Here is a 27,515-nt window from a genome sequence, read left to right on the forward strand (position 1 = left end):
TATCAAAGGATATTACAATGATAAAACAGTACAGCAGCATCACCTTTTAAGATTCTGCTAATGTCAGGAATTATATATTAAGGCTTTCTTAAGCTTTATATCACGTCTGCATTTAGTGCACAGATAAAAAGGGAACAGAAAATTCAGATTTGGGTATGTGCAGACACAGCAGGCTGAAATAAACATACCAATAGCTTGGAAGTTCAAAACTGAAATCAGCAAATAGCCTGGGCCAGTGAAAGAGCACAAAAAGGAAGGGATGTTGAATGGGCTGAACATGTTTCACGTTCCATTGAGAGTGATCTCTCCCATCCCAGGTACGGAGTTCCAGAAAGTCAGTAGAGGGGAAGGGGAAAGGGGGGAAAAGAGATTATCAACTATTATAGTGTGTTCTGCAGTGCACACCTACACAGACTGCTTACGTCATTAAGGAACAGATATAAACAGCATGAAAAGTTAGGACACTTGCATGGGTAGAAGTGCACTAAAGCCAAGACTCCATTAAAGAATAAGTACTACCATAAGAGATACACACCATGAATATACAGTTTCTTTTACAGTATGCTTCTCAAATCTGTGAGACGTCTTACTCAAGGTACTCAGCTTCACCCTACTAGTGGTTTGTATTTCAAGCACAAATTGTTGACTCAAGACAGACATCATCACATAAGAGGCTCTGAAGCCTAAGAGCAGCTCAGAAACAATGCTGAAAGATTACTTACAGCTAAAGTGACCACATATTCCAGTTGAATAAGTAAGATAGCTTTCTGCATCTGCCAATTTGAGTACAGAAACACAGCAGTGTTAAAAAACCTGTATCTTCGCAAGTTTCCTAGTCTGTATCTCCAATCCAAGAGCACTTATTTCAAATTGCATTAAAAGGTCATTTGGTTTTGTTTTGTTCTGGTTTGTTTTTTGTTGGTTTGTTTTGGTTTTTTGGTTGGTTTTTTTTGTTTGTTTTTTGTTTGAGTGTTTCACAACAAAAACATATTCCTTAATGGCATTTACTGGAGCAATAAGCAGTCTTTTCATCTCAAAGAAACCTCTCAGAGCCTGAATAATTTAAGGATTTGGTTCTTCCATTACCTACACTGAGGTTAGCGCAGGTTTTCCCTTCAGCAGTCCAGAAGATAATGACATTCTTCACCTGTCTAACATTAAAAACAACATTTGAGAACAGACCTTTCTCATATATTATAGAGAAAGAGGTACTAAGAATTTTAAATAAAATTCTTTAGATCTTAAACAAAAAGCTCCAACACATTATTATAATATCAGGCCAGCTAAGAACACTTATATATGCTATATTCAGCTTGAGCAATTCCAGCAGGAGATAGATATAAAGTTGACAGCATGAGGAATTGGCTCAATTAAGTCATTGTTAAAACTTACCATCTCATTTGAAAGAAAGCATTTCCCACAGAATGGTGAGCCTTAGCTGACGGAAAGTAGTTCCTGCAATATTCAGACCTTGCAAGCAAGGCAGACATATATTAGGTGACCTCTAAATGGTAAGTTTTGTTAGCATCACCAGTTCATTTCACCAGGACGCAGAAAGTGGGAAGGAGTCTTTGCCATCTTGACCATTCCTTCACAGCCCGGAGAGCACTCTTTTACTCCTCTATGGCAACCAACAGAGCTGAAACATTTTTTCTTTGATAAGTTTTCTTAAAGCAAGCAAAGGAAGTTTTAGATTCAGGAAGATTCCTACTATAGAGCTACATTAATCAATATTGTAAACATAATGAAAGTCATTAACTTCCACCTGATGGTTACAGTCCAGTCTTACTAACTCACTAAAAGAACTTAAATATTAATTGTACTATAGGAGCATTTTGTATTCATAAATAAGGAAATCTCATCCTTCAAGAAATGCTGGCTGTTGCTACAGATTGTATTTAAGATCTCCGTTTATTTGTAAATTAAGGAAAAGATTCAAGAAGACAAGAGTCCACTAGTAGAGTTATCTGTTTGCCAACAGAACTTTGGTTAAAAAAAAAACAATAAAAAAACCCACACACACATAAAAAAAGCCTCAAACGAAAAAAACCCCAATCACTTTTCAACTCAATATCCACAACAGTCACAGTCCATGTTTGTTACTTCAGTGTGAAAGAAAGGCTTTAAAAAACAAACCAAACCAAACTCAGGTACATAAGACAGCTTCTGGCAACCATGAAATTTACACAAATTATATTGCTGTTCAAACAAAAAGAAAAAAAAAAAAACCTAAACAAACTAACCCAAAACAAAAAAAACACCCAAAACCCCAAACCAGCAAACATCACCATTTCTACAAGTGTCTAAACTATTCCAGATACACTGGATTCCAGATCATGCCTTGCAATGGGAAAGTGCTTTACAGCCTAGAATAAATTCACAGCATTTCTGAAGCACAGAGGCATGCATGTCTATTTTTTTTTCTATTTGAGTGTCCAATATAAGAACAGTTTCAAGTGGAGCAGACATGTAGTACAGAGATGCTGAGGAGGCTATAGCGTTTGAACATGAACAGAAGCACATGGCTGCCTCAAGCCCAGGTACAAACAAGCCAAACAAAATTACCATTTTTGTCAGAAGAAATCCAGAGGAAGACTAGTCCATGCCATTTCCGAAGTAATGTTTGAAAGATTTCTGGTCATCAGAATCATTTCCAAAATATAGCAATATGAAAAGGGTTGGAGGCAAGGTGTGCAAAAGTAAAGAAGACAAACCACATATCCAAGACATTCAGTTCACCAGCAGCAACCTAAGTAACCATAAACAACCTGCTCCAGTAGTATATCCTAAAGGAATATAAAAATATATCTAAAGCTTTCCAGAACTAAATACCATATGCTTACGAGAAATCTTATGTGACCTGCAAAAAACAAGAACATTTTTTCTACATAGGACAGCTCTGACGTGACTGAGAAACCTGAAATGGCAAATGCATGCAAGTGGGAAGTGTATTTTTGCCTGTAAGAAGTTCACACTACTAGTCTGATTCCCACTACCAGTCTGACTACTAGAGCAAACATAATAGACACAACAGCTAAAAAAAGCTAGCTAACTTGTGTTGTTTAGGCCATATAAAAAGAGCTAAGTAAAATAAGAAAGTCCTTAATTCAGACTGGGAGTGTAAGAACTCTGACATATAGAAATTTTTAAATTAAACAGGATGTGAAATACATTTATATAGACAGGCAATGTCATTTTATTAAATGCCATTCCAAAGCCCTACAGTGCAAGCAGGTATTTTAATAGAAAACAGAAATAAAGACACTGTCATTCTAGGCAGTTCTTTAACAATTATATTTTTAACCCAGCAAACTACTGAAAAATGTAATTCCTTCTATAACCAAAGAAATAACAGAGCGTTAGCTGAAATATCAATGATTCTTCCTTCAGTCTTTGAAAGATCACTACATAATTACTGTTAGAAAATTCTGTATTTAGCATTGCAGTCAATTGTCACAAAAACAAAGTAACTGGAAGCAAATAGCTCAGTGTCAGAAAATGCTTCATCAAAGAGTTTAATCTACAGAAATTCAAGTCTTGGCAACCTGAAAGTTTTGTATTAGAAAGTCCCTCAGCCAAAATCCCTGTAGCTATGGACACTCCACCTCAAAAACCACATTTAAGAGCACCAGCAAAGTTACCACTGCTATGACAAAGAAAAGCAGAAGCAGTTGTGTCAGTTCGCTCCTGCAGATCTGAACAAACACTTGAAACTATATTCCAAGGCAGACGTATCCTGAATATGCAACAGGCACAGCTACTTCACAGGTCAAGACAAAGTCTGCTGCAGTTAATGCTTCCAACTGATTTTTTTAAGCGGCCTGAGGCAGAGCACTGTGTGAGAAAGTCTGACCTGGAGGTGGGAAGTATATTTTAGGGCATTTCTTTTCTCTTTAAAAAAAGCTAATGAGAGGATAAAATGTAATTTTTAACAATATTATTAGAGCTCTTTGTTTTTCTACATCCAGATCAGCTGTAGCAAGATGTATAATCTGTTCATTTGCCTTTTTTCTATATGCAGTCATTCAATGTAAAATAATTCACCATAAAAACATTCACAAACGTGATCAGCATTCAGTTTTAGTCTAATATTGTTCCTAGATTATATTCATTTTAGCCTGTTATTGCATATTCACCCCATCAGAACTTTTGATGATAGGATCATAAACTATTTCTTTCTAAAAGACAGACACCTTACTAAGTAAACAAAATTGGTATTGCTCACAAACGACTATTTTGTGTTTTCTCCTGCCTTCATTTTTCAGCATGTGACCCCAGACCTCACTTTCCACACACTGCTAAGACCCTGCTCTGAATACAGAATTATTAGTTTTCCTCATTGACTTTTGTAGCTCTCATTTTTCTAACATCCAACTAAGTGATATGAAGTCCTATGGGTGACCGAAGGATACTATATCCATTTTAGAGAAGAAAAACTGAGCCAGAGAAATTAAGGAAAACTGAATCTGCTAGATTCAGGCACCGAAATTCAGATACCTAAATACAACATATACAATAACCCACTGTATACACAATAATCTCAGCCACAGCTTCCTTTTCACCCCAGCTTCTTCATCATTTTGTTTGGTCAGCAACATCATATTAGCAATTTTTTATCAAGTCCAAGTGACTAATACACAATTAGCCAAGAAAGCTGGAATAAATGCATAACTTGGCAAGGGGGCTGGAAAGGGGGAGGAAAATCCACACTTTAATACTGCATTCAACTGCCTCAACAATTAGACCAACTTCTCCTCACCTTCATTCCATATTGTATTTACCATTTATTTACAATTGTTATATTTACCATATGATCATACACAATAGCTCCAACAAGTAAAGAGGTTTTGCAGATAATGCCGCTTTCTTTTATCAGACAATTTTGATTCGTACCCCAAGCAAATCCATCTTGCAGAATGGGTCACAGAGCAGCCCCAGGGAAACAGCACTGTGCAGACATAAACTGTGAAAAGCCTCCAAAACAAGGGCGCAGGAGGTTTTTACAGAAAACTCCTTGATGCTACTTTCAATATGATTTGGGTTTCTGACATTGTGGTTTTTGTTGTGATTCTGTGTACGCAATCTTCCAGATTTAAACTCTGGGAAAACAAACAAACAAACAAAAAAGACAATCTAGAGAGGCAAAACTCTAGTTTCTATTCCAGTACTCTAGGTAAAAGCAGCTGGCAGCAGCTTTCCTATTACCCTAAAATAATTCATTTTGTCATTTGTGCGTGCAGAATTGCACATGAAAATTATGAAGAAAACTGAGCAAGTTCTTTACATGTGAATCGATAAGCACCAACTGAATATCGTAGTCTCTGATCGTAAACAAACTGCATTTTTCTCATTTGGAACTTGAAAAGGTTTGGCTAAGCTTTTGAATTAAGGAAAAAATTGGATCTGATAGATTTGTTACCTACTCAAACTTTCTCCCCCTTCCCCAACCGGTTGTCCCAAAGGAAGACATTCATGTTCAAAAGGATGGAGGGAAGACCAGAATTGTTCAATTTTGACCAGGCTTCAAAATATTTTCCCCATAGTAAGGGAAGCTAAGAAACAACTAAGTTGACCAAAGCCTAATAAAGTTAAAATAGAGAGCCTGAGGCATGGAATGTTTTAATCTGACTAGACAGACTCAAAAAGTTACTAGCAAATGAAAATAGGATCTTGCAACGGGAAGTGCTCTGCAACCCTTGCAGCATGTTGTGCTATTTTTCTAATAGAACTCCTATGCAATTCAAATATTAAGATGAAGGGAAAAAAAATAAAATCATTTGAGAGCTTTATAGTTACTTCTCCAGAAGTAAAGCAGAACTTAGGAAAGCAAGCCACACTAACAGTCTAGGAATAATATTTCATAGTTTTAATTAAGTGAATTCCTGCAAAGGACGCAACAAGTGTGCACTGACACAGAGACCATCACTGCCTGGACACAAAAAGAGCTGATCAAAGACAGTCTTGGTAAAATATCCTGTTGGCTCAAAGACAACATTACTGACATTTCACACAGGTCACCAAACAGCTTTCAGACCGATGCAGCTTTTAGTCTTCCTGTACCTGCCATCAAAAAAAAAAAAAAAGTCACCTCCTTTCTTCTTGATGAAGTTAACTTTTCCATCAATCTTCTACCACAGTTCCAATGTTAAAGGCCTCCCCACCTGTGTGCCACTGAAGCTAGGGACAGGAACACCAGCATCAGCCACCTTCCAAAGCCACCTGTGCTCAGGAACTATGACCTCATGAGAGAAGCCACTTTATGTTACCCACGAGTTTATTACAAAGAACACTGAGGAGCACACCGTATTTCACGCTGTCAGCAATGAGGGGAAGAGCATCACCGCTCAGGCCCCGAACTACCTTTGGCACAATTTTAATCCACGCACGGCTCCAGTGCTTCCAACACCGTCTGTGACAATCCTCGAAACAAAGACTTTATTCTTCAGCACCGGGGGCGGGAGCTGGGGGGAGCAGCCCCGCTTCGCTCACCCAGCTCCCTCACGAGGAAGTTGCCCAACGCACCCGAATTCCTCCGTCTGCAGGGGGAGGCTCGCACAGCTTTCAAAAACCAGCCTAGAGACAGGAATGCCGGTGCTACGAGACACGGCAGCCGCCGGCTTACCGGTCGCGGCCAGCCCAGCAGACGGAGCTGAGGCGAACGGGCGAGGGCCCGCCGAGCCCCCCGCCTCACCTCACCTCAGCTCCGCTCCCCTACACCGCTAGACGGTGGCGGGCCCGCAGGAAACCCCCCGCCCTGAAGGGAGACCCTCCCGGAAAGCCGCCGCCCGCCCTCGGGAGAGAAAGGAAGCGGGAAGCGCGGGGGCGAAGAACGGTCGCAGGCCTCACCTCCTCGCCCGGCAGCCCGAATACCTCAGCAGGAGAAGCCGCCATGGCCGAGCGGCGCGCGCTCCCCGCCGCCGTGTTTACCCGCCGCCACCGCCCCGCCGCGCGCCCCGCCCACCGCCCCGCCCACAACCCGGCGGGCGCGCGCCCCACCTCCTCCCGCCTTATCCCCCCTCCCCTCTCCGCCTCCTCTGATTGGCGCAGAAGCCCGCGCCACCGCCCACCAAGGGAGGTAGCGGCGCCTTCCGATTGGCTCTCGCTCCGCGCCCCGCCCGGAAACACGCGCCGCGCGGGCAGCCCGAGGCGAAGAGTGGGGAGGGGCCGCCTCCGTCAGCTCCGTCGCCCTTCCGGGCAGTCCGAGGCTTTAGCCGGCCTGCTGCCCGCCCGCGTGGGGGCTTCCCCCTGCCCGGCCCGAGGGGAGCCCTCAGCGAGGTCATGGGGGAAATAAAAGCGTTTTTCTAAAAATTTTCCCAGTGGTTTACATCGTCGGCGTCTTTCCTGCGCCTCTAAGGGCCGGGCACAAGCTGTGGGAGCTCTGGCCTAAACCCAAGGGAGCCTTCTGGAATTGCAAAAATTTGGAAAAAAACTGAGAGGAAAAAATAATCATCAGTGTGCAGAAAGGACCTTGCCCGCCGGGACGAGGTAGTGCTGCCTTCCAGGGTACTGGGAGGAGGAAGGAAGTCCTCTTTGAGGAGCTCCTTGTGAGGAGTTGACCTGATATAACACCCAGGGAGAATGCCAGAGGAGAGAAGATAAACCATAAAAGCCTTGTCCGAAATCAAAGCATGTTGTAAAGACTTTCCATTTTGTCAAAAGAAAAATCTGCACCCCTCTGTTCAAACTTAAAAGTGGTACAGCAAGACAGTAAGGGAGCATGACAGCGTTTCGTCTGAAAGCTTGAAGTTATTCCTAAACCACCTTTCAGTGGTGCTTCCCTGCCATCACCCATGCTCCTGTTGGAAGGACCTGGTTCCATGGTGGTTTTGTAAATGGCTTGAATTCATGCTGCCCTCAACAGCTGCCCGTGAATCACTTGTGAGTCCCTCCCTGCCCACCAGCCTTCCCAGCCGGCAGAGGACAACAGGAAGAGCTGTGCTAAAAAACTATAAATAGAGTGTTTTGGTCTGCACTTTGTAGCTGTAAGCCTTTCTACGAGCCTGAGCCAAACTCCTCCAGGCGCTGCACAGCCTGAGAGTGCAGAGAACATACCTTTGTCTTAGGACAAACGTGGAAAATCATGTGTGTCGCTAACAACGAACAAATGTAGCAGCACCTGTACTGGCAGGGAACCAGTGTCTTTCATCATCTTTCAACTCATCCAACCTGGCCCCTCACGACCTGGGTGACCTAGTTCTCTCATCATCTGATGAAAAACTCTACCCTTTTCAAAACAAGCACAGACCCAGGCTCAGCTTTTTGGACTGTTCCCCAAGCAGATCATGAAACACCCAGGTAACCAACACCTCCATGGCAGGGCTCAGGCAAGCCTGTGCCCATTATCACACACTCTTGTGCTCTCCTCCCAGGGCTAGCAGGAGGGTCCCAGGGAAGGCAGCCTCAACAGCAACATCACTTTGTGTTTTGTTCCAAAATCAATGCAGAGTATTATCTATGAAAAATCAGGTGAGTATCTTGCAAAACAAAGTGGCATCCAGGCAAGTGTCTTCATAGTCATGATCATCTATGAATATGAATGGATAGATTTACATGGGGAAACAATGTGTTTTATTAGACCAATTGATAAAGTTTGTTAAAAAAAAAACAGGTAAGTTTTTGGGTAATTCAAAAGAAATAGCCCCTTTCTGTTTCTGGATCAAGTCTCTGGATATCCAGCGTTTCTCTCCAATTCCCTTCACTCAGCCTTGCCTACAGCACTCTCCCAGTACCAGTTTAGAGGCTTATCCAAATTTAAATGGGAAGTTCCTGGCAGACAGCCAAGCAAGGAAAACCTGCTTAAGTTACAGCAGGCATGATTTCCACGGCCAGTTACTTTGTGAAGTACTAGTTTCTGGGATTGCGCCTAATGTTGATTAGTAAATAGTTCTTACAGCTTGCTAGAAACAGCATGTGGGCTTGCGGCTGTCAAGCATGAATACCTGGTTTTGCAGTGCTGCCTCTTACACTCTGCTAGAGTGTACAAACCACCTCAGACAGAAAGCATCAGACCTCAAAACCTTTTTTTTTTTTTTTTCAAAATTTTATTGGTTAGTCTAATAAAAGATACTGGTCTATTTCTCCCTATAAATCTCCTACTGCAACATTACTGTCCCTTGCCTGAACTGTGCTTGTCTGTTTTTCCACAGTCTCAGCTTTTCTGTACGCTAGAAGGCTGAGAAGAAACACTCTCAAGCATCCTGAAGTCCCATTTAACAACGGTTTCGGGTTTGAATATTTTATTAGCACATTAGTTATTGGGCTTTTTTGTAAGACATCAAAACTCAAATATTAAATTCTGAGTAATGTGTCATTTCAATAACTTTGAAATTTGAAATAATGCCCTTTTGAAATTTACAACAGGGCATTAGCATACTCAATGTTATATTACATTTTTTAAGTAGCAGAGTGTAACACAGCCCCAACTAATATCTGACTGATTCATATTTTGTGTGGAAAGACCACTGATTGTCCAGAACAGGGGAACAGGAATTACAACACAGTCAAATCCCAAATCTGCAAGTAGATGACCTGCTATCAACAAGGCTTGTGTTTCTGGGTTTGGTACCCAGAGGCATCCCTTTGCTAAGATAAGGTCTATGTGCATTTTCAGTGGGATCAGTAGTTATCTTCAATATTCCAGCAAGACATCTAGCAGTTCACTCAAAATAGAAAAAATTTAAATTTAAGTATTGTTTTACTTAAAAACAAGGGAAAATTAACCACGATTGTTAACAAACATTGAGTTCTTATGTAAGATATATATCTCTAGCATTTAATATTTGATGGTCTTATGCAATTACAGACTAATAGTGGAAGATGGCTCTGAGACCTCTTCCTCTTTCTGCAAATAATTGATTGTCAGTTGCAGAGAATAACCTGCATTTCGATCATCTGAGTGCAGCAGAACACTTTAACTGTATATCAAGACCATTAAAAACATATTAATATTTTATCTCATTACTCCATCCCAATAGTGAATTCTTATCTGGTAACAAAGTTTGACTTCTCCTGCCATCTAAATTAACCTTCTGTGCCACAAAATATTGAAAAATTACAAACTTTAAAAATACTTTCTCTCTCTTAGATGATGGCATTCAGCCTGATAGACCCAATTTGTCGTCTGAATTTTATATACATTTACAATACTTGATTTCTGTCTGTCTTTATTGTAAATGTTTTGATAAGATGAAGAGAATCCATACACTCTTATACGGAATTGATTTGAAGAAAAAAGCACTGTTTGTTCTTAAAGAATGAAATAATGTGGGAAAAGGAGATTTATTTCACAGTTCCAAAGGGTTATCATAATACAATAATCTTTAGCTTAAAATATATATTAACTATAGTCACGGTTAAGTTGCAAAAGCTAGGATATCAAATGACATCAAAGTATGTTTTGTCTTATTAAATATAGGCGACACTTTTGCTACAGAGGATTTTAAATGAAATTGGATAAGTTATCTTCACTGCTCTTCCTTTAAACCAAAAGAATCAGAAGTCATTTTAACTGCAATTAAACAAAAAATCTGGATGCAAATGACACACAGATTTTTCTCCTATTGTCTTTTGTTCTACTGAGTCACACAATAGAAAATGTTATGATGAACCACTCACAACGTCACAGTGGCAGGTAAATGGAAAACTACACACAAGAGGGAATTAATAGAAAAAAATTGTATTGCTAGTGAGTCATTGCTATGACTAAGAGAAGTAAATACCTATTGATAGCCTAGTAATCTCAGTTTCTCTACTACCGTGGCAATGACTCACTAATGAGACTAGTGCCAGAGATATAGTTAAGAGGCCAAGACTCAACATTGGTCTTGGCTCTACAGTTACATGCTAGACCCTGGCACTTAATACTAGATTTCATAGAATCATAGAATGGTTTGGGTTGGAAGGGACATTAAAGATCATCTAGTTCCAACCCCCCTGCCATGGGCAGGGACACCTCCCACTAGACCAGGTTGCTCAAAGCCCCATCCAGCCTGGCCTTGAACACCTCCAGGGATGGGGAGCTTCTCTTCTTCTTGCCACAGCTTCTCTGGGCAACCTGTTCCAGTGTCTCAACACCCTCAGAGTAAAGAATTTCTTCCTAATATCTAATCTAAATCTCTCCTCTTTCTGTTTAAAACTGCTACCTTTCGTCCTATCACTACATTCCCTGATAAAAGAGTCCCTCCATCTTTCCTGTAGGCCTCCTTCAGTACTTTTTCACATTTCAAACGCCATGATAACAAGATGCAAAACTGATACAAAGATGAAAGCCTAAACTTGTGTAAGCAAGAACTTCAGTCTGGTGAAAGTCATCCCAGACTGACTGTTGTCTTTGCGTTGCACTGCAACTCGACTGCCATTAACTCACGCTCAGGTTTTCACCAGCCCCTTACTGCTACTTTTCATTCTCAGTTCTCCAAAGTACTAATTCTGTTTTCAACTTTTCTTCTTTCCCGTAAAAGCAACATATCTTCTCTTTGGACATGTGTTACTCTTTGTGTTGCCTGCTGCCAAGTCACTGCCTCCAGCTGTCTCAAACCCTACAGTCCCACTTGTCCCTGCAGGATGACAGCAAGGCATTACTGTCACCCAAGGACAGACCAGATGTGAACCAGAAATTCTCCACTGAAGTAGCTCCTTTTTCAGGACAGCCTGCAGACGAAATTTAACATTTCTCTTGAAGTGTGGATCTGTGCTCTCCAGGCACTAACAATACCTGCCCTGGACCAGCTCCCTCCATTCCCCCCCTGCAGAGATCCCCTGTCCCCCAGAAAAGCTGCTGAGATCTCCAGCTCTCACATGCAGAAGGCTGTGAGAAGGGAAAGATGAAAGAAATGTTTTTCCTGATTTCTGTGACTAGCATAACAGTTTACAAGCAATTTCTTTTGGAAAGCTCTCTGGCTTGATGAGCAAACCTGCATAGTAAGAAGAGCAACTGCGGTGGAGGTGGAAAGTAACACTCATTTTGTGCATATGCATTTGAATGAAGTGGTAAACACTTGTCTGAATCACCACCACTCAGATGTCATCTTTCTCTCCCTATTTCCAGCTTGAGAGGGAGGAGAGCTGCCAGAACAGAAACCCGGAGGTGCTGAGCTCCAGTCAGCTGCTGTCACACTGTTCCCAGCTTAATTCACCACCAGTGATCCCATGGTTAACACAGTCATTGTGGATATTTCTACTGACAGCTCCACCCATCGCAATGTTACAGAAGTAAGACCTTTACAGAGAAGACGTATTTGGGCTTTTCTTCTTTAAATACCTTAAGGTTATCATTGTCCATATGCGTATGAAGTAGTACTTGCTATATGGTTTTTGCAAGTACCTAAAACACTGCTAAAACCAGAGGAAGCTACTGTTCTGACTGGGCGCGTGACTGAGCAGCACTCATGCACTGCCATCTTCACTCCTCTCTTGTTTTCACACAAGACGGTCCTTCTCATATTGTTTCTCCCTTACTCCATTAGGAAGATGGGAATAGTCAGTAATTGCTATTTTAAGTTGGTTTTAATTACTTCTGCAGGTTTTTTAGTGCTCGATTACTTTTGGGTATGCAGATTTTCAATGTGTTGTCCTTGGTCCACTGATTGGCTTCCAATGAACTTGAATGTGTTGCCACTGGGACTTAAATACTTATAAGGCCAAACCAGATGTAATGGCACACCATCCAAGAAGTGTCCACACATCTTCAGGTCTGGCTGGCATAGAAAGTAATCCCACAAGAAAGTTCTCCTAAACCTGGGATGTCTGACAAGTATCTAGGACTTTGTGCATGCCGTAAAAGGATACCTATTAGTGAGAAGACCTCTGCCAAACAAAGGGAAATGCAAATATCCTCCTGTATAACATAGCTACCTTTTGTAGATCTTACTTATACAAAAAAGCAACTTCAGATAATTCCTAAAGCAGCAAAATAATTCTAAAGTTACGTACAGCATAACAGGTCTTCAACAATTCCTTATTAGTAAGTATTGAGGTCTCCTATTTTGTTCTTGCAGAGACAGCCATTTTAGGCCCCAGCATTAGCTTTGCTTTCCACAAGTAATCCTTGTCAGAGTAGGTTTTTAGTTATGCCATTGGCACGAGAACCTCTGAGTAGGGCCTCCTGGACACGGGCACTTCGTCTCCCCTCTCATCTATACGTACATAGCAAGAGAGATTGTTCTGATTTTCAAAGCAGTTTGAAATAGAATCAAATAGCATTTTGTTCCAGCCAGAAATAACAATTGCTAATACACAGCTTTTTAAACAGCACATTTCAAAATGCCTCTTCTTGTCTCAGAGCAAGGAGAAACTGGGCTTGATCTCTCCAGGAATTGATTATCACAGCCCTTGGAACAAGTGTCCTGTTGAAGTACTGATATAGAGTAGGCAAATTGAACACTCAAGGATATTTTTCCTAGGGAAAGGAGATGAGTGAGCCCTAATCAGTTAGTTTATAATGTGATACAGTTACACAGCTGTGTTTTCCCCTCTGTACTAAAAATGAAAGAAGGATATTTGGGAAGAGGGAGTCCAGCAGTCTCTAAAGCAAGTGCATTGAGAAGCACAGATCTGTGGCGATGGGTGGGTCAGCTACCCGAGGAAGGCTGCAGGGACAGTCACTTCTCTTGATTGCTAGCAGCCACCCTCCTCCACATGGCACTCAGAAAACCTGAGGCTACAGAGGGACTCAGCCCCAGCAGCATCCAGGTAGTGCCCTGCTCAATTCAGTCTTCATAAAAATCCTCTAGCACTAAGTTAATAACTGGACGTAAGGCTATCAACTCCTGAACAAACGGAGATATATTTTCAGCTTCCTATGCATCTCCTTTTTCCTACCTTTAAGATACATGAAGACTTCAAAGACAAGCTTAGATTATTTGGTAGAATTTGTGTACTACTATGAGAACTTTTCTACCAAAAGTGGCTATGCACAGGTAGGTTAAAACGGGACCTTTCCACAAGCTCCTGAGACTCATTTCCATCCTTGGGCCAATTTTTCAAGTACAATTTTAATATATGTGTCAAAACCACCTCACATATAAACCAGAATATGCTCCAGATTAGTAGCATACTGCTAACATTATTTGAACATTATTTGAAACAACAGCTTGAGATCCACTGAAAATTTTATTCTAATGGGCATCATCTAATGAGGTAGTGTCAATAGGCCAAGTTCCAATGATGCATAACTTATCATAATCCATATATTATCCTTATTTATTAAAAGAAAGCCGACAACAGAGGAAAGATGAGCCACAGGGACAAAAAATGGACCTTTTTAATGATTGCAGAATTGAGGCATTACCAGATATAGAAAGTGGGTAGGCAGGCCCAGGAAGAACAGACTTGGGAGGAGCCATGACAAAGCTGTTGGAGAATAGATATGCAAATGTTCCAAGGGAAGACATCTCGAGTATTTACATCACTAGTAGGGTATCTCCTACATACTCAAAGCACATAGCAGGAATGTTATGATCTATCAGGAACTAAAATCACTTGGATATACATGCTGCATTTTATCAAGGTGGTCTTATATTTTGGGTATTTAAACACTGCAATCTGCAGAATGAAACTGATGTCTTTTTTAGCACCATATGTCTTCTAAGCAAATTTCTCCACATCCTGAGTTCACTTTTGATCTAATTGATCTAGCTTTGCTTAGTTTATATTTTACCTTTTTTTTTCAACAAGTTGAGCAGGAAAAGCAAGAGAGACTAAAAGATTTGCAATTTCATTAGGTGATGTTAATTATGCAGTAGGAGGTGCTGGTTTGTTATGACAGCAGTAGAAACGGTGCTCAAATTCTGTGAAGTATTGCTTAAAATGCCATTTGCCAGAGCTAGGACTAAAAAGAAAGAGACAACAGCATAGACGGTCTTACAACCTTTCAGATCCCGGAGCTATGATGCAGCACTGAACAGGCCTGCAATCCACATGCAGATCCTGCCTGTGGAAGCATCACCCTATTTTTGTCATTTGAGCTATTATAGGATTTTCTTACAAGAAAACAACTCTGTTTCTAACTTCTCCTGTGAAGCAGAAAGGATGTTCTCGTGAGAACTTCTTGCTGCACTTTGAGATAAAGGCAAGGACATGCAGGTGGTGTAATCGGCACCGAGCGGGAGCTGCCTGCAGGCTCCTCTACTATAGCTACCCAGCCAAACTTACCCCACAGCCAAGGTTGACCCCATAGCACAACACAGGGACAGCACAGGCCTGAGCATACTCAGGTTGTTACGTGGATCACTAACTCCTGGATGTGTAACGGTCTTCTGGTCTGAATGATTACAGCTAATTATTAGGAATGCTACGCAGGTTAAAAGTTTTACATGAACCACTAAGTTTGCAAGTTTTATTGCACTCCTTTATAAGCATTACTCAGAAACATCTTAAGCGTACAGGCAGGTCAGTGCTCATTTCTTAAGTTTGGAATCACTTTCCAGAGTTACTCCACAATCTGTAAGCCTCACTACACATTTTTCTTGCATTTCCTCTCCTTCTCCAAGCTTATCCTTATCCAAGGAGAGGGGCAAGATCTGAGCATTGGTTATCTCTGACATGCATCAGAGGAGACCTAGATAATTAAAAGTTTGCTGTCAAATGAATTTGATAATCATCAAATATTATGCTTAAACTTTACCTGAGATCAGCCACGCTGCACTGTCAGATCCAGTTGGGTTTACTCAACCCTCCAGCCTTGACGCACAGTCTGACAAAGAGAGGTTGGAAGGAAGCTCCAGAGGTCACCTAGTCCGCCCCCCGCTTCTCTAGTGCATTGAGTTCAGATTGAGCTTCTAGCCCTTGGGTCCAGGAGAGCAGCTTTTACAGGGGCAATTTATTTTGCGACTTTGTAATAATGCAAGGCTTCTTTCTTTGGAGAAGATGGTGGTATCAATTACGAGAGACGTTGTATAGGCTACATGAACCACCGGCTAATTTGACACAAGAATCCTTATGACCCTAGAGGGAGAATTCTGTTTACCAGAATACCAGCTGCAATCACACATGCAGATTTATATTTCTGGAGATGTAAAAATATTTCTAAGCAGTTGTTTAGTATTTACTCTGGATGTCTTTATTAAGCACACAAACATCTAGTCTGTTTGAAACCTACATAGCTCACGACTTCAACATTTTGAGGTAGTTACTTCGATCATGCATTTAGTTCCGACATTTCCACCTTCTTAAGTCCTTCCTGTTAGGCCATTTCCATCCACAGATTTGTCTGCTCTTATCACACCTTCTATTAACCATGAAGGCCAATTCTTTCCAGTCTACAGGTGAGAGGTTCTGATTAAAACTATTATTACTTCAGATAAACTATCAATTTCTAAAATAGCCTTTTATATCTCTTTATATAATATACATTATATTCCATGTCATTCCTCGGAATTTTTAATTGGCATTTTTTTATGGCTGTGGAACATGGAGAAAGCATGTCTATGAATTGTTTCAGAGAAAAGAGAACTCTTTTTGGAGTACGTTAATTTAGAACCCAGTGCAATATATTAATAGCATTCCCTCCAATGTCATATTAATCTTTTTGATGCTTTTTCATTCATGTTGTCTCATTGATGTCTCCCTGATGACTCTCTTTCTTGACGAACCTAAGTGATTTTGTGCCACCATCAAATTGCCACCTGCAGGCTCATCTCAGCACCTCTGTAACCTGGGATGGAGTCTGTTAACCAGTGCTATCTTTTTGCGTGAAAACCTCAATGTTTATCCTCATCCTCATTTTCTCATAGCCAGTTTCTGTTCTGTGGCAGTACTTTTCCATCGTGTTCACGTAGACTGTGCTGGGAACACTGCTGGGTTTCCATACAATTTTACAGCCTAAATAAAGGACTCCATAGATGATTTTCCCCTTTATGGCAACGAGTCAAGCTGTACCGTAACACTATCTTGTAAGAGTGCTTTACTAGTATCGAAAGGCAAAACCAGCCAAGCACTGCCACTGTGGATGGCTACACCAGCAATGGGATGTTGTATGCCACAACAGCAAGAGCCACCACCCAGGCACGAAAACGAACACTTCCACCAGCACGCACACCGGGAGGAACGCAGCACAGAGGAGCTGCATGTGACCAACAACTCTAACAAGCACAACTATCATTACCGCGTTCTGAAGTACAGCCTTGACCAAAATATTATTTTAATGTTTGATGGCAAATTTGAACAGTCAGGTTCAACTGTGAGCTGCAGCTGTTTTCATCCCCCAAACATAACAGTGTTCCCACAAAAGTACCTTCCACTTAAAAGGGATACCTACAGAAATGGAGTATAAAGACAAAGTGAATGGTCAGAAGCCCAGTACCACTGACCTCTCAAGTAACTCTGAGAGACTGACCAAGGCACCGCTGCTTCATGCTCAGCTCTACGTGTCTGACTGGGCTCAGCAGCTGCTGCAAGTCCATACAACTGGGCAGCTGTGATCTGTCTTCCCAGAAACTGGAAAGCTCTGTATTTTAGGTCAACTTTAACACATTTTCCATATAAAGAAAAACTCCAGAAGTCATTTTAATATAAAATGTTTTTATTGTTTTTGAAAACATTTAAAAAACAATTTTTGAGCACTTTCAATAAAAAAAATAACTGAAATGCTACTGCAATATTCAACTACTGTAGTTTCAGCAGTACAACAGACAACAAAACACTGAGGAAGAGGGGAGAAACTGGATTTCCTGCACTAAATGAAAACGTGGAACAGGGGTTTTTCTTTCCTCACGGTGCAGTAAATAAAGCACAGTATAGTACAAGACTATTATATGAACCTCAGATGCACTGCACAAGAAACGCTTTCCTTCTTTTCAGTTCAGAAGTCAGTGCTTATTGCAATTATTTGCAAATTATTTACTTCATGAATTCTTATCATGATAAAATGATGCAAAAATGTTTTTCAACACCAGAACAATAAAAAATAATCCAAGAAAGGAACATATTCAACAATAACTAAGCTGAATTAGTTAACATAAAAAAGTAAATAACTTGTGAATAACTATGCTCACCTGGTTAACACTGAACCAGTTTCCATACAGCAAAAGAATAAAAAAAATAAAAGTGGTTACAGGAATATATCTAGTACTGTACAAGATTAAGTCATTAACACTCATGCACGTTTTGTGATCATGTATTAACATGGTGAAGCAAACTAAACTTAATTTTTCCTGCTGTAATATTCTCATGTAAGAGAATAAGAAATAGAAATATCTCATTGAGATCAATGCACATTGCTACATAAGACAATTTCACCTGTCACTTTTAATGACATTTTGCCTTTTAATAGTGAAACACATTAAAAAGGTTTTTTTTTTGTTTTGCCTTTTTTTTTTTTTAAATCTGTGGGCCGTATTTGTTGCATTTATCCTAAGGAATGTGCCTGCCACAGGTTCAACAGAATTTTAGTGCAATATATGAACCCAGAAAGTTTGCTGGACTAACCAACCAACCAAATTTAAAGTGTTTGCTGCAATACTGTACACAGGGTACAAATTCACTAGTTTGTATACTTAAGCAAAAACTGCTATCAAAATAATTTATTTCTCATGTTAGTAGGAAGCCAATAATGTAAACAAGGGGTCAGAACTGTCTCAAATTCTTAGTTTTGGATTATCTGACACAGACAGGCTTCCACGTGTTAGAATCAGAGAGTTTTCCTTTGGGTATTGCATACTTTGGTGTGCAGTAGTGCTCTGTCTCAATGTATCATAAAGAACTAACTAGCACTAAGAATAGGGACCTAACATTATTAATTATAACACCAACACACAAACACCTCTAAAATAATACATACCAATGTACAAAGCTGTGCCTGTGCCTTGGATTTTTCTGAAACAATCCTTATCGAATTTAACACTTCTTAAATTAAACATATATTTGCTTTAAATCCACTGATTATAGAATACTTCTACTAATTAAGTCACATGTTTAGGCCCAATGTAATGCTTGTATTTAAAAATAATTTTAAACGCACTTTTAAAAACCTTTGGTGACGGCTGCATAATTTTGAACGCATCAGCTTTAAATCCACTCTTGCTTTTCTGAGAAATGTTCTTAAAAGACTACTAGTAGAGTTAGGCAAAAACTTCTTTTCCCAAGCCCACCTCAGTCTCTGCATTAGTGACCTGGAGGTGAGGCCACTGCGTCACACGAATGCATGGGCTGCTGCAGCACCTCTGTGGCTTCTCCCCGCAGCACCGGCACCCGCGTCCTCCCCCGGGCCTCTCTGTCGGAAGGCAGGTTTCACCTATTCACAGTAGTGCTGGCACTTCACACAGGGTCAAGGGAAAAAAAAGAGAGGTGCTGAGTGTCTCTCAGACCCAGTGAAGTCAACAAGGTAAGAGGATGTTCAACACACTTCTAGCGAAAGGCCACGGGCAGGTACAGAACTCAAGCCCTGCCTTTAGCAACTTTAGTCTACAAGAAAAATTGTTCAAGCCTTACTGACAGACACCTAGCAAGATAACAAGCAGAAGGCAACCATGCAGTCTTTAGTCTCCTCCCCATTTCCTTAACAAAACTTAAAAAGGGTCACTTGGTCTTCAATGAAGCAAACCACACCATCGCACATCCATGTGCTTCAAGGAGGGATCTCAACTCTCCAAGTTTGTTCCTGACAAGGCGGCAAAACTTCTGAAGCAAGCACAGTGAAACCAGGCCCCCATAAAAGGTGCTATAGCTTGGCACAACTGTTTGTCACTGCAGAAGAGGCCACAGACTGGCCATGAATTGGGGCAAGAACAAGAGAAGCTGTGGTACACCTCAAGTGCCAATGCAGCAGCACAAGTTGAGTCAGCACCGCCAAAAACATTGACCAGTACTGGGATCTCAAGTCATTAGCAAAAACTGAAGAAACAGAAGACCACCAAGACACTTAAACAAAAAAACACTAATCACCCGAAAAATCTGAGCATCTTCCCCTTAAGTAAATCTAGGGAGGCTTATTGTGCCTCCCCCTTCGTAAATTCATGACTACTCACTCAAAAAAATAAGGCAAGAGAAGAAGAGGTTTTCCGCTCTGTTTTCTGTTTTGTAAGTGTCAATTCACAGGAGAAAAAAAATCAGTTTTATACTAAGCTTAAGGGATGGTATGGTAGCGTCCTCAGCACATCACTTTTGGAAAAGCTCACCCTGCAAGTCTTCTTTCTAGCATCAGGGCCATGGCCAGTTAAGTACCTCTCTGTTTTGACTATTAGAGAGAGCCATGCCATGCTGAAAAAACAAAAAGTCTTTTTTGGTGCAAGTGAACTAGTGAGGCAGAATTGTAAATCTCATTTTCCAGAGGGGCAGCTAAGGACTTCTAAAAAAAAAAATAAAAAAATTAGATTCACCAGTCCTGTCAAATCACTTATGAAAATTGAATTCAGGCTTCTAAAGCAGTAAGTACTTTTAAAAGAAGTTTTACCTAAAGAAAGAAAGATCACATGTCTTACTGTGTATCTGTAAAGTGCCTGGCAGTATTATGGCTCTATATGAAATATTTTTAGATCAACCACATTTTCTAATACTTTAGTCATCTGCTGTTTGAGGGAAAGAGAGCAAGCAAGAAAGACAGAAAGGCTCAACCTACTGAAACACAGAGAAAAGAACATCTTCCTACACCCTCAACTAGCTTAGGAAAGAGCAAACTTTAAAAATGAATCTTTAAAAATAGTATTTTAATGAGCTCCAGCAGCTCCTTATTTAAAAAAAAAAAAAGAGGGAAAATATCACGTTCCTTCTCTAGCGTTGATAAATAATTAAACAGCACCTATCACTTTAAAATAGGGTGTTATGCCTAGATTAAATCTCAGTGCTCAAAATCTTTTTGCATTAATTTTACCTAATATAAAAACATAGAAGTGAGAACTAAAATATCAAGTACGTAATGAATATTAATGGATAAAATAACTACATAGATTTATTTCTCTTAAATAATAAAAGATTTAGTGCAGCTTTCTTTTTCCTTGATCATCTCTGTTAGTTTTTCCTCTCTCTGCGTTTTACTAGAGATGGCGATGGCACCAGTGCTACAGAGATTTCCCACAGTTCACCGCTGAGCAGGTCAGGCACCTGCGTGTCACCCGGTTCACTTGTACCCACTCCCCACTGCCTACCTATCTGCAGGCACCCTGCATTTCAGACCAGAACAGCAAAGGTCAGTAAGGATCATCTATTAAGAAGTAACAAGCAATACAAAGTACGGAAAGCCTACTAACGAGCTTGACTTAAAACCCTCCCAAAGCCGCAACCATAGCTGTCACTGCTGGCTGGCTATTAACCACTTCTATATTTACTACAATAAGAAATGTTGAATGGGAAACACTATAAATTTCAAATTTGAATACTGGCTCTTTGATAGCCCATCACCTTCAGAGATTTGTTTAAAATTGGTAAGACTGCCTTTTCCCTGCTGAAGAATGAGCAACGGTACAGCAAACTTTTTTTAAAATGCCACAATACATAGCAAGTGTTTCTGCTGCGGGAGGCACTTCCATTAAGACAAATACAATACGTCTGTCTTTTAGATACAGTGTGCTACATACATATTATAAAACAAGATTAACCCAACATTTCAACGGCAGGATGATCCTTACTCTCCATCCACTCAAAACCTGATGCAGTCATTGAGTTAATGGATTCATTGCAGATTTGTTGAAACAAGGGGTCGTTTTTTAATTCCTCCAGTGTAGCATCATCGTCTTGTCCCTGCTGACGACCTGGATCAAACAGTAGATTTGTGTCTAAAGTGTTCAGATCGTTAATGCTGCCTGAGAGCTCGGAAGACAACCTGATGTCGCTGGAAAAGACAGATGCAACGTTATTGAGATCCGATGCCACCTGATTCACCAGCTGCTGGTTTGTTGGCAGACTGTCCTCCCCTAAAAGGTCTTTTACAGTGCTGCTAAAATCTAATTGCTGCTCTCCGATGTCTGATTGTGCTTGGTTATCTCCAGAAGAAAAACTGATCTGATCGGTGCTGCTGTTTTTTGTGAGGTAATTTGGTGCTTGGAATTCATAAACTGAAGTGCTGGAATTGATCATATTTTGTGGGTTGGCACTAGGAAAAGCGGCGGATGTCTCTAAAATCTGAGTGAGATTCATCCTGGCTGTGTAATTTGAGGGCATGTTGTTCATTCCCAAACCTCTCACCGCATCATCACTATCAGAATCAAGTTTGTTTAACAACACATTGGTTATTTTTTTAGTGTTTGTTTGTTTCTGAAGAGATGGGAAGGCCGTCTGCATCATCACAGTCAACGGGACTGACTGGCTTCTTTGCGCTATGTTATTGGCACTGGTGTCTGCATGGATATTAGCAAATACATTGTGAACTTCAGGAGTCACTGGACTTCCAAAAGGTGTCAGGTTAGAGCGTGGTATATTTGAAACAGGGTAAACGGTGCTTCCACTGAGATTACGCTGGCGATGGACAGCAGGGCTCACACTCCGGCATCTCAGACTGTTGTTGAGAGAGGAACCGGTTCCTTTGTTGTCCAAAGGAGCAGGAACAGCAAAGCCCTCTTGCTTGGTGGCGCTACTCACAGGGGCTGCCTGGTGCTGCACAGGAGAAACAGGAGTCACTCGACCGAAGTGAGTATCATGGTGGCGTGGCTGAGATTGGTATGACTGGCCAGGAACGGCGAAAGCGTGAGGTTTCCTGAAGCGGTCTTCCACCAGCTCCTGATAGCTTGTAAGGATGCCGTGGTTTGCAACTGACGAATTGCTAACGCCACTGTAGCCATTATTCATCCACTCAAGCTTGGTTTTGTCAGGATGGGTAGCCATAGGCCGCTGCATTGGCTTCACGGGGCTACTTGATATAATGCTTGCATCGTGGTATGCCATACTGGAGCTGATGGGAGTGAATGCAAACGGGTTTCGGCATTCCACAGGACTTGGCGGGACACTGCTGCTGCAGTTCGAATGCGGTGTGCCGATGGGCGTATGCCGGCTGCTTCCTAGAGCACTGTCTACGGGAGTCGTCTGAGCCAGCCTCGAACAAGGGCTCTCTCGGGACATGTTCTGAGACCCAGCGATCATTTCAGAGGTGGGTGTTGGAGTCGGGGTGGGGGTGGGCGTCGGGGTGGGGGTGGGGGTGGGAGTGTGAATTGGAGTGCTGTTGTTATGGATCGAATGGTAAAAGTGCGTGCCGCTTGGATGAGATGACACAGGAGTTCCTTGAGCTGCGGTCTGACTCTGAAGTGCCATTCCTAGACAACCGCCGTAAGGATGAGAATTATTCAGGGACATTTGCTCCTCCATGAGCACCAGCTCCTCCACAATGCTGTCCTGGGTAAGGTCATCGTCAAATGAAAAGAAATTTTCGTTTGACTGAGGGACTGTATGTTCAAACTCTTTCAGCTCAGACTGCAGAGGTAACTGATTTGAAGACTGTGCTTGTATTTGACCCAAGGAGGAGTCCTGGATCTGACTCTGTAGCTGCTGGTTGTAGGTGTCCTGCTGTATACCATCACAGTGCACCGGCTCCCATGCCGATTCCTGTAAGTCACTAGAGCCAGAGTGCCCTGCAATCGCCATAACACTGATATCTTGCTGCTGTTCACAATTCACAGATGCAAAGTCAGAAGTTTTGGTGATATGGTGCCACGTATTTGGGTTAAAGCTGCCATCAGATTTTGAATCATTTTCTATGATAAACATGTTTCCTTCCAATTTCACTTTTATCTCTGGAGATGATGCTGATGCAAGCTGCTGTCCTAAAGTAGAATCACTGGTATCTAAATTGGTACTCAAAGAAAGGTCTGTCGCTAAGTTTGCTGCAGCTGCAGAAGGTACAGATATCTTCACAGGTACCGTGCTGGGAACTTGAGCAAGTGTTGCTGTATTGTCACTGTTAGCTAACAATCCAGCCTTCGGAGACTTCTTAACACTGTTTGCTTTTTGACCCTCCACAGCACTACCAGCTGAAAGCTGCTCCACCAGTGGTTTCTTTACAGGTGGTACCTGGGAATCCTGAAGTGTAGAAGGTTGTCGCTTTCTTGGACTTTTAGTGCATGTTTTGTCTTTAATTGTAGACTCACCAGTAGGAGGTGAACCGATGCTGGTGCTGGACAAATTCTGACTGGCAACTGAGAGCTTTAGAGTGCTTTGATTATTGCCTGCTGAAGAAACTGGTGTGATCTCACTAGATTGTATTTTATATTTGGTCCCTGCTTCTTCAGCTCCCTGATCACAGCCCTTAACTGGTTTTGCTTCCGTGACATCATCAGCTGAAACCTTCAAGGTTGCAACTTCAAAATTAATTAGTTGAGCAGGAGGCAGGTCAGGGGTTGCCTTTATGGATTTAGACACATCAGAGCTCTCTTGGCCCTGTACCGAGTTCTCATCCAGCAATGCTTCTGGTTCCATTTTGATCTTGACTGCAGACGCAGCTACAACAGTGCTAGGCTTGGATCCTGGAGACTGCAGTGACACAACAGATCCGTTTTTGATCTGTGGACCAGTCCTCCCTTCTTCCGCTGCTCCTGCACTACTGCTAACTGAAGACGTCTGTTTGACGGGCACACTGCTGCTGCTTGGGGCGAGAGATATTGCTGTCATTTTTACCACATTTAAGGAATTCACATGTGGAGCTGGCACAACAGTCTTGATTGGGCTACTGGTAAAGAGCACCGTCGTGGGAGAGCGGATGGTGAGAGCACTGGTATTTGCTGGCTTCGGTAAGATCTGTGGGTAGCGATGCCGGGCAGAGCGGTCACCAACTGGGCTGGCGGGAACGTTCTGGGGAGTCTTTGGTGACTGCTTGACTGATTGCATGTGCTGAGTGACCACCTGAACGTTGAGCGGGAGGACCTTGCTATCAGACGATCCCATAGGACTTGGAGATGTCACCAACTGCCTGGTCCTTGGCACCTGTAGAGAGAGAAAGAGAAAAGGTGTGGCAATGAAGCAAGAAATTCCCCAAAGCCTACAGACTAGCTCATCCCCAAGCATTTCAAAGGTAAAGGACAACACAAACACAGCTCCATACACCAAAGGTAGTTAATGTTGGTTTGAAACAAAACAAGTTCTTCAATTATATACAAGACATTTTCTATTTGCGTGCCTAAGGACTGGTGGACAGATACATGCCCTCAATTTTTAAGGCATGAGGCACTGGTCTACACAGTAGGCTGCTCTTCTGCTAATGAAAGGGTCATTCTCATAGAATCCTCCACCACATGGAACAAAAAGATAGACATACAAAGGTTAAAGAGGAGAGAATGTGTTCAAAACGCTGCTCATTGTTAAGGTTTCAAAAGCAAATTAAATACAAACATAGTATCAGGCAGAAAAATTGGCTCAACTATCGAAATCAACAACACAAAAAACAACAACATTAAAAACAAATAACCTTCCCTCCCCTGCTGCCCAGTTTTGTATGGCTGAAAGATGAAGATGTTCTATACTACAGACATCCATGCAAAAATAAAATTGTTGCCGTCACTAAACGTGCCAGGCCAATGAAAGGCAATTCAGATTCCATATGAGGGGCTCAGCGACCCACACAACTGGTGACAGCTCTCTCGTCTGGTTAAACCCCATCTCAAGGGCAATTATTCTCAAATATAACCTTGATTATTACAAGCTGAAATTCCACTGTCAAGGACTTGAGAGACAAACTTGGCCTGTGCTATGTGATCAGAACTCGGCTGCCTCAGTATCGATCCCAAAACTCACGTGGTATCACAGTCCTTGGTAGAGGAAAGCATCAAGGGACCCAAGCCTTCGAACGGAAACCATTTTTCTATCCCACTGACACCACTACTTAGTTACCGGCAATTCACAACCCTTTCATAAAGTGGTTTCTCTGTAGAATTGCTGGAGAACATTACCGGTATCGGGCTGGGGACAGCTGCCACAACAATGCCAATAGGCGGAGGGGACAGAATTGCAGGACTTCCATTAGATATACTGGTCACACCGTTGGTTGCGGTGCCTTCCGTTTTCTTTGCTGGAGACTCTCCTGGCAAAGGAGACTGCAGTTTCTGTTCTTGCTGCTTCTTCTGGATCTTGCGCTGCAGCTGCTGCTTGGCATCAACAGGAGATGGCAGAGTTTTCACTTGTGGTTGAAAGGAATTACTTTCAGCAGTAGGTATAAAAGCTGAGGGCTGGGGGATCCCTTTTATTCCTGAATGCAAAAGAAAAATGAATTATAACCACACATACCCTGTCTGCTGTAGTGCCACTTCTGTATGTAACCACCCAGAATACATGGCAGGCATCTCCACAACCATTCTGGGAACACCTCCTCCATGAGGTGCTCCCATCCACTTCATGCTCAAATCTATTCAGTGTTTCAGTTTATTTCCACATTTGTGGCAAAACCTTTATCTGTTAGACAAGCTGGGCATTAGCTGCTCAAATACTGTGTACTGGGCATCTTGTTTCCAGGAATTCCAAATTGCAACTTTTGTGTCAGCAAAATCTAAAACCCGATGCATTTCATTTAACTGACAGCAGAGGGCAGCGGATATGTTTTAGATGTACCTTTAAAATTCTTCATCTACTGTGTTTTTGTTTTGTTGTAAATGTCTAAGGCAGCTTTAAAAATTAAAAATCATTCCAGAAACCTGAGGGTCTGTATCACAGAGGAGCAGCTCTGAGCAGATGATATTATCTAATGGCCAACGCATTAAACACAATGCATCTAATACCAGAATGATCACAACCTGTGTGTGATCAGGGATAATGGTGAAATAAGGGCGAGAAGTGTCCAGGGAAAAAAAAAAGAAAGAAAGAAAATGTGAAAAAACCTACAGAAATTAGAATAGAAGAACATTTTTTCGGGAGACAATGCCTTTGCTGATCACAAGCAAGCAAGTGGTGCTTCCACAGAGAACACCAGGGAGTTAGTCTCATCCGCACAGCTGGTACCAATTTTCCTTACAAAATCACATCACATTTATGATCTTTTGTTTACTAACAGTCAGGAGGATTAGCGTGCTCTCTCAGTGACCAACTAACCCCGTTGAACTGCCCTTCTAAAAATGCTTTAACACCGTTTCATTTACACTTTGCAAGTTTCACAGTTTTCAAAATAACTCTTAAATATAGATGAATTGACACCATTTTAAGGCAAGTATCTGGTTTTAGATCCCCAGTACCTGCTTAGGAACTGTGGTCTGGGAGCCCACCCTCTCAGCAGCAGTCTGCATGTACCATGAGTGTGTGAACACGCAACATTGCCTCCACTTTCACAATTCTTTCTTCACAGAGCAGCGAAATGCCCAAATGTATTGCAATTACTGGAAAACAAGTCATCTATGTGGGCTGAATACTGAAGGCAAGTAACATTTATCAGAAAAAAAAAAAATCAACACATTTTTCTTTAAGGGGAAAAGTTTGCTTTTTCTTCCATTAATGCACAGAGACACCGTAGTTCCTTGCAATAAAGAGGAATGGGAATATTTTATTTGCCATTCTAGAAAGAACCTCTCCTGAAATGACTATCCAAGCCACGGAGGCATGCACTGGAAATAGCTGCCCTTTTCCTTGGAGAAAACCATCTTCTCTTGAAAGAAGTAAGGGAGAGAAGCTACACGAGAGCT

General features: G+C 41.6%; 2 protein-coding genes across 2 annotated transcripts in view; both read right to left on the reverse strand.

Moving 5' to 3' along the window:
* The window catches only part of NEDD4 (NEDD4 E3 ubiquitin protein ligase), a 59,981-nt gene extending 53,020 nt beyond the window's left edge, over positions 1 to 6,961 (reverse strand). Inside the window, exon 1 of the mRNA XM_074156255.1 lies at positions 6,847 to 6,961. Coding sequence (XP_074012356.1) covers positions 6,847 to 6,891 — 45 coding nt within the window. The 5' untranslated portion in view covers positions 6,892 to 6,961. The remainder of the gene's footprint in view (positions 1 to 6,846) is intronic.
* A 14,561-nt stretch (positions 6,962 to 21,522) lies between these two features.
* Positions 21,523 to 27,515, reverse strand: part of RFX7 (regulatory factor X7) — a 47,397-nt gene continuing 41,404 nt past the window's right edge. Inside the window, exons 8-9 of the mRNA XM_074156272.1 lie at positions 25,800 to 26,095; positions 21,523 to 24,837 (exon numbers count right to left, since the gene is read on the reverse strand). Of these exons, the coding sequence (XP_074012373.1) occupies positions 21,523 to 24,837; positions 25,800 to 26,095 (3,611 nt within the window). The remainder of the gene's footprint in view (positions 24,838 to 25,799; positions 26,096 to 27,515) is intronic.

This window comes from Numenius arquata, chromosome 11 (genome assembly GCF_964106895.1).
Source record: "Numenius arquata chromosome 11, bNumArq3.hap1.1, whole genome shotgun sequence".
NCBI lineage: Eukaryota > Metazoa > Chordata > Aves > Charadriiformes > Scolopacidae > Numenius > Numenius arquata.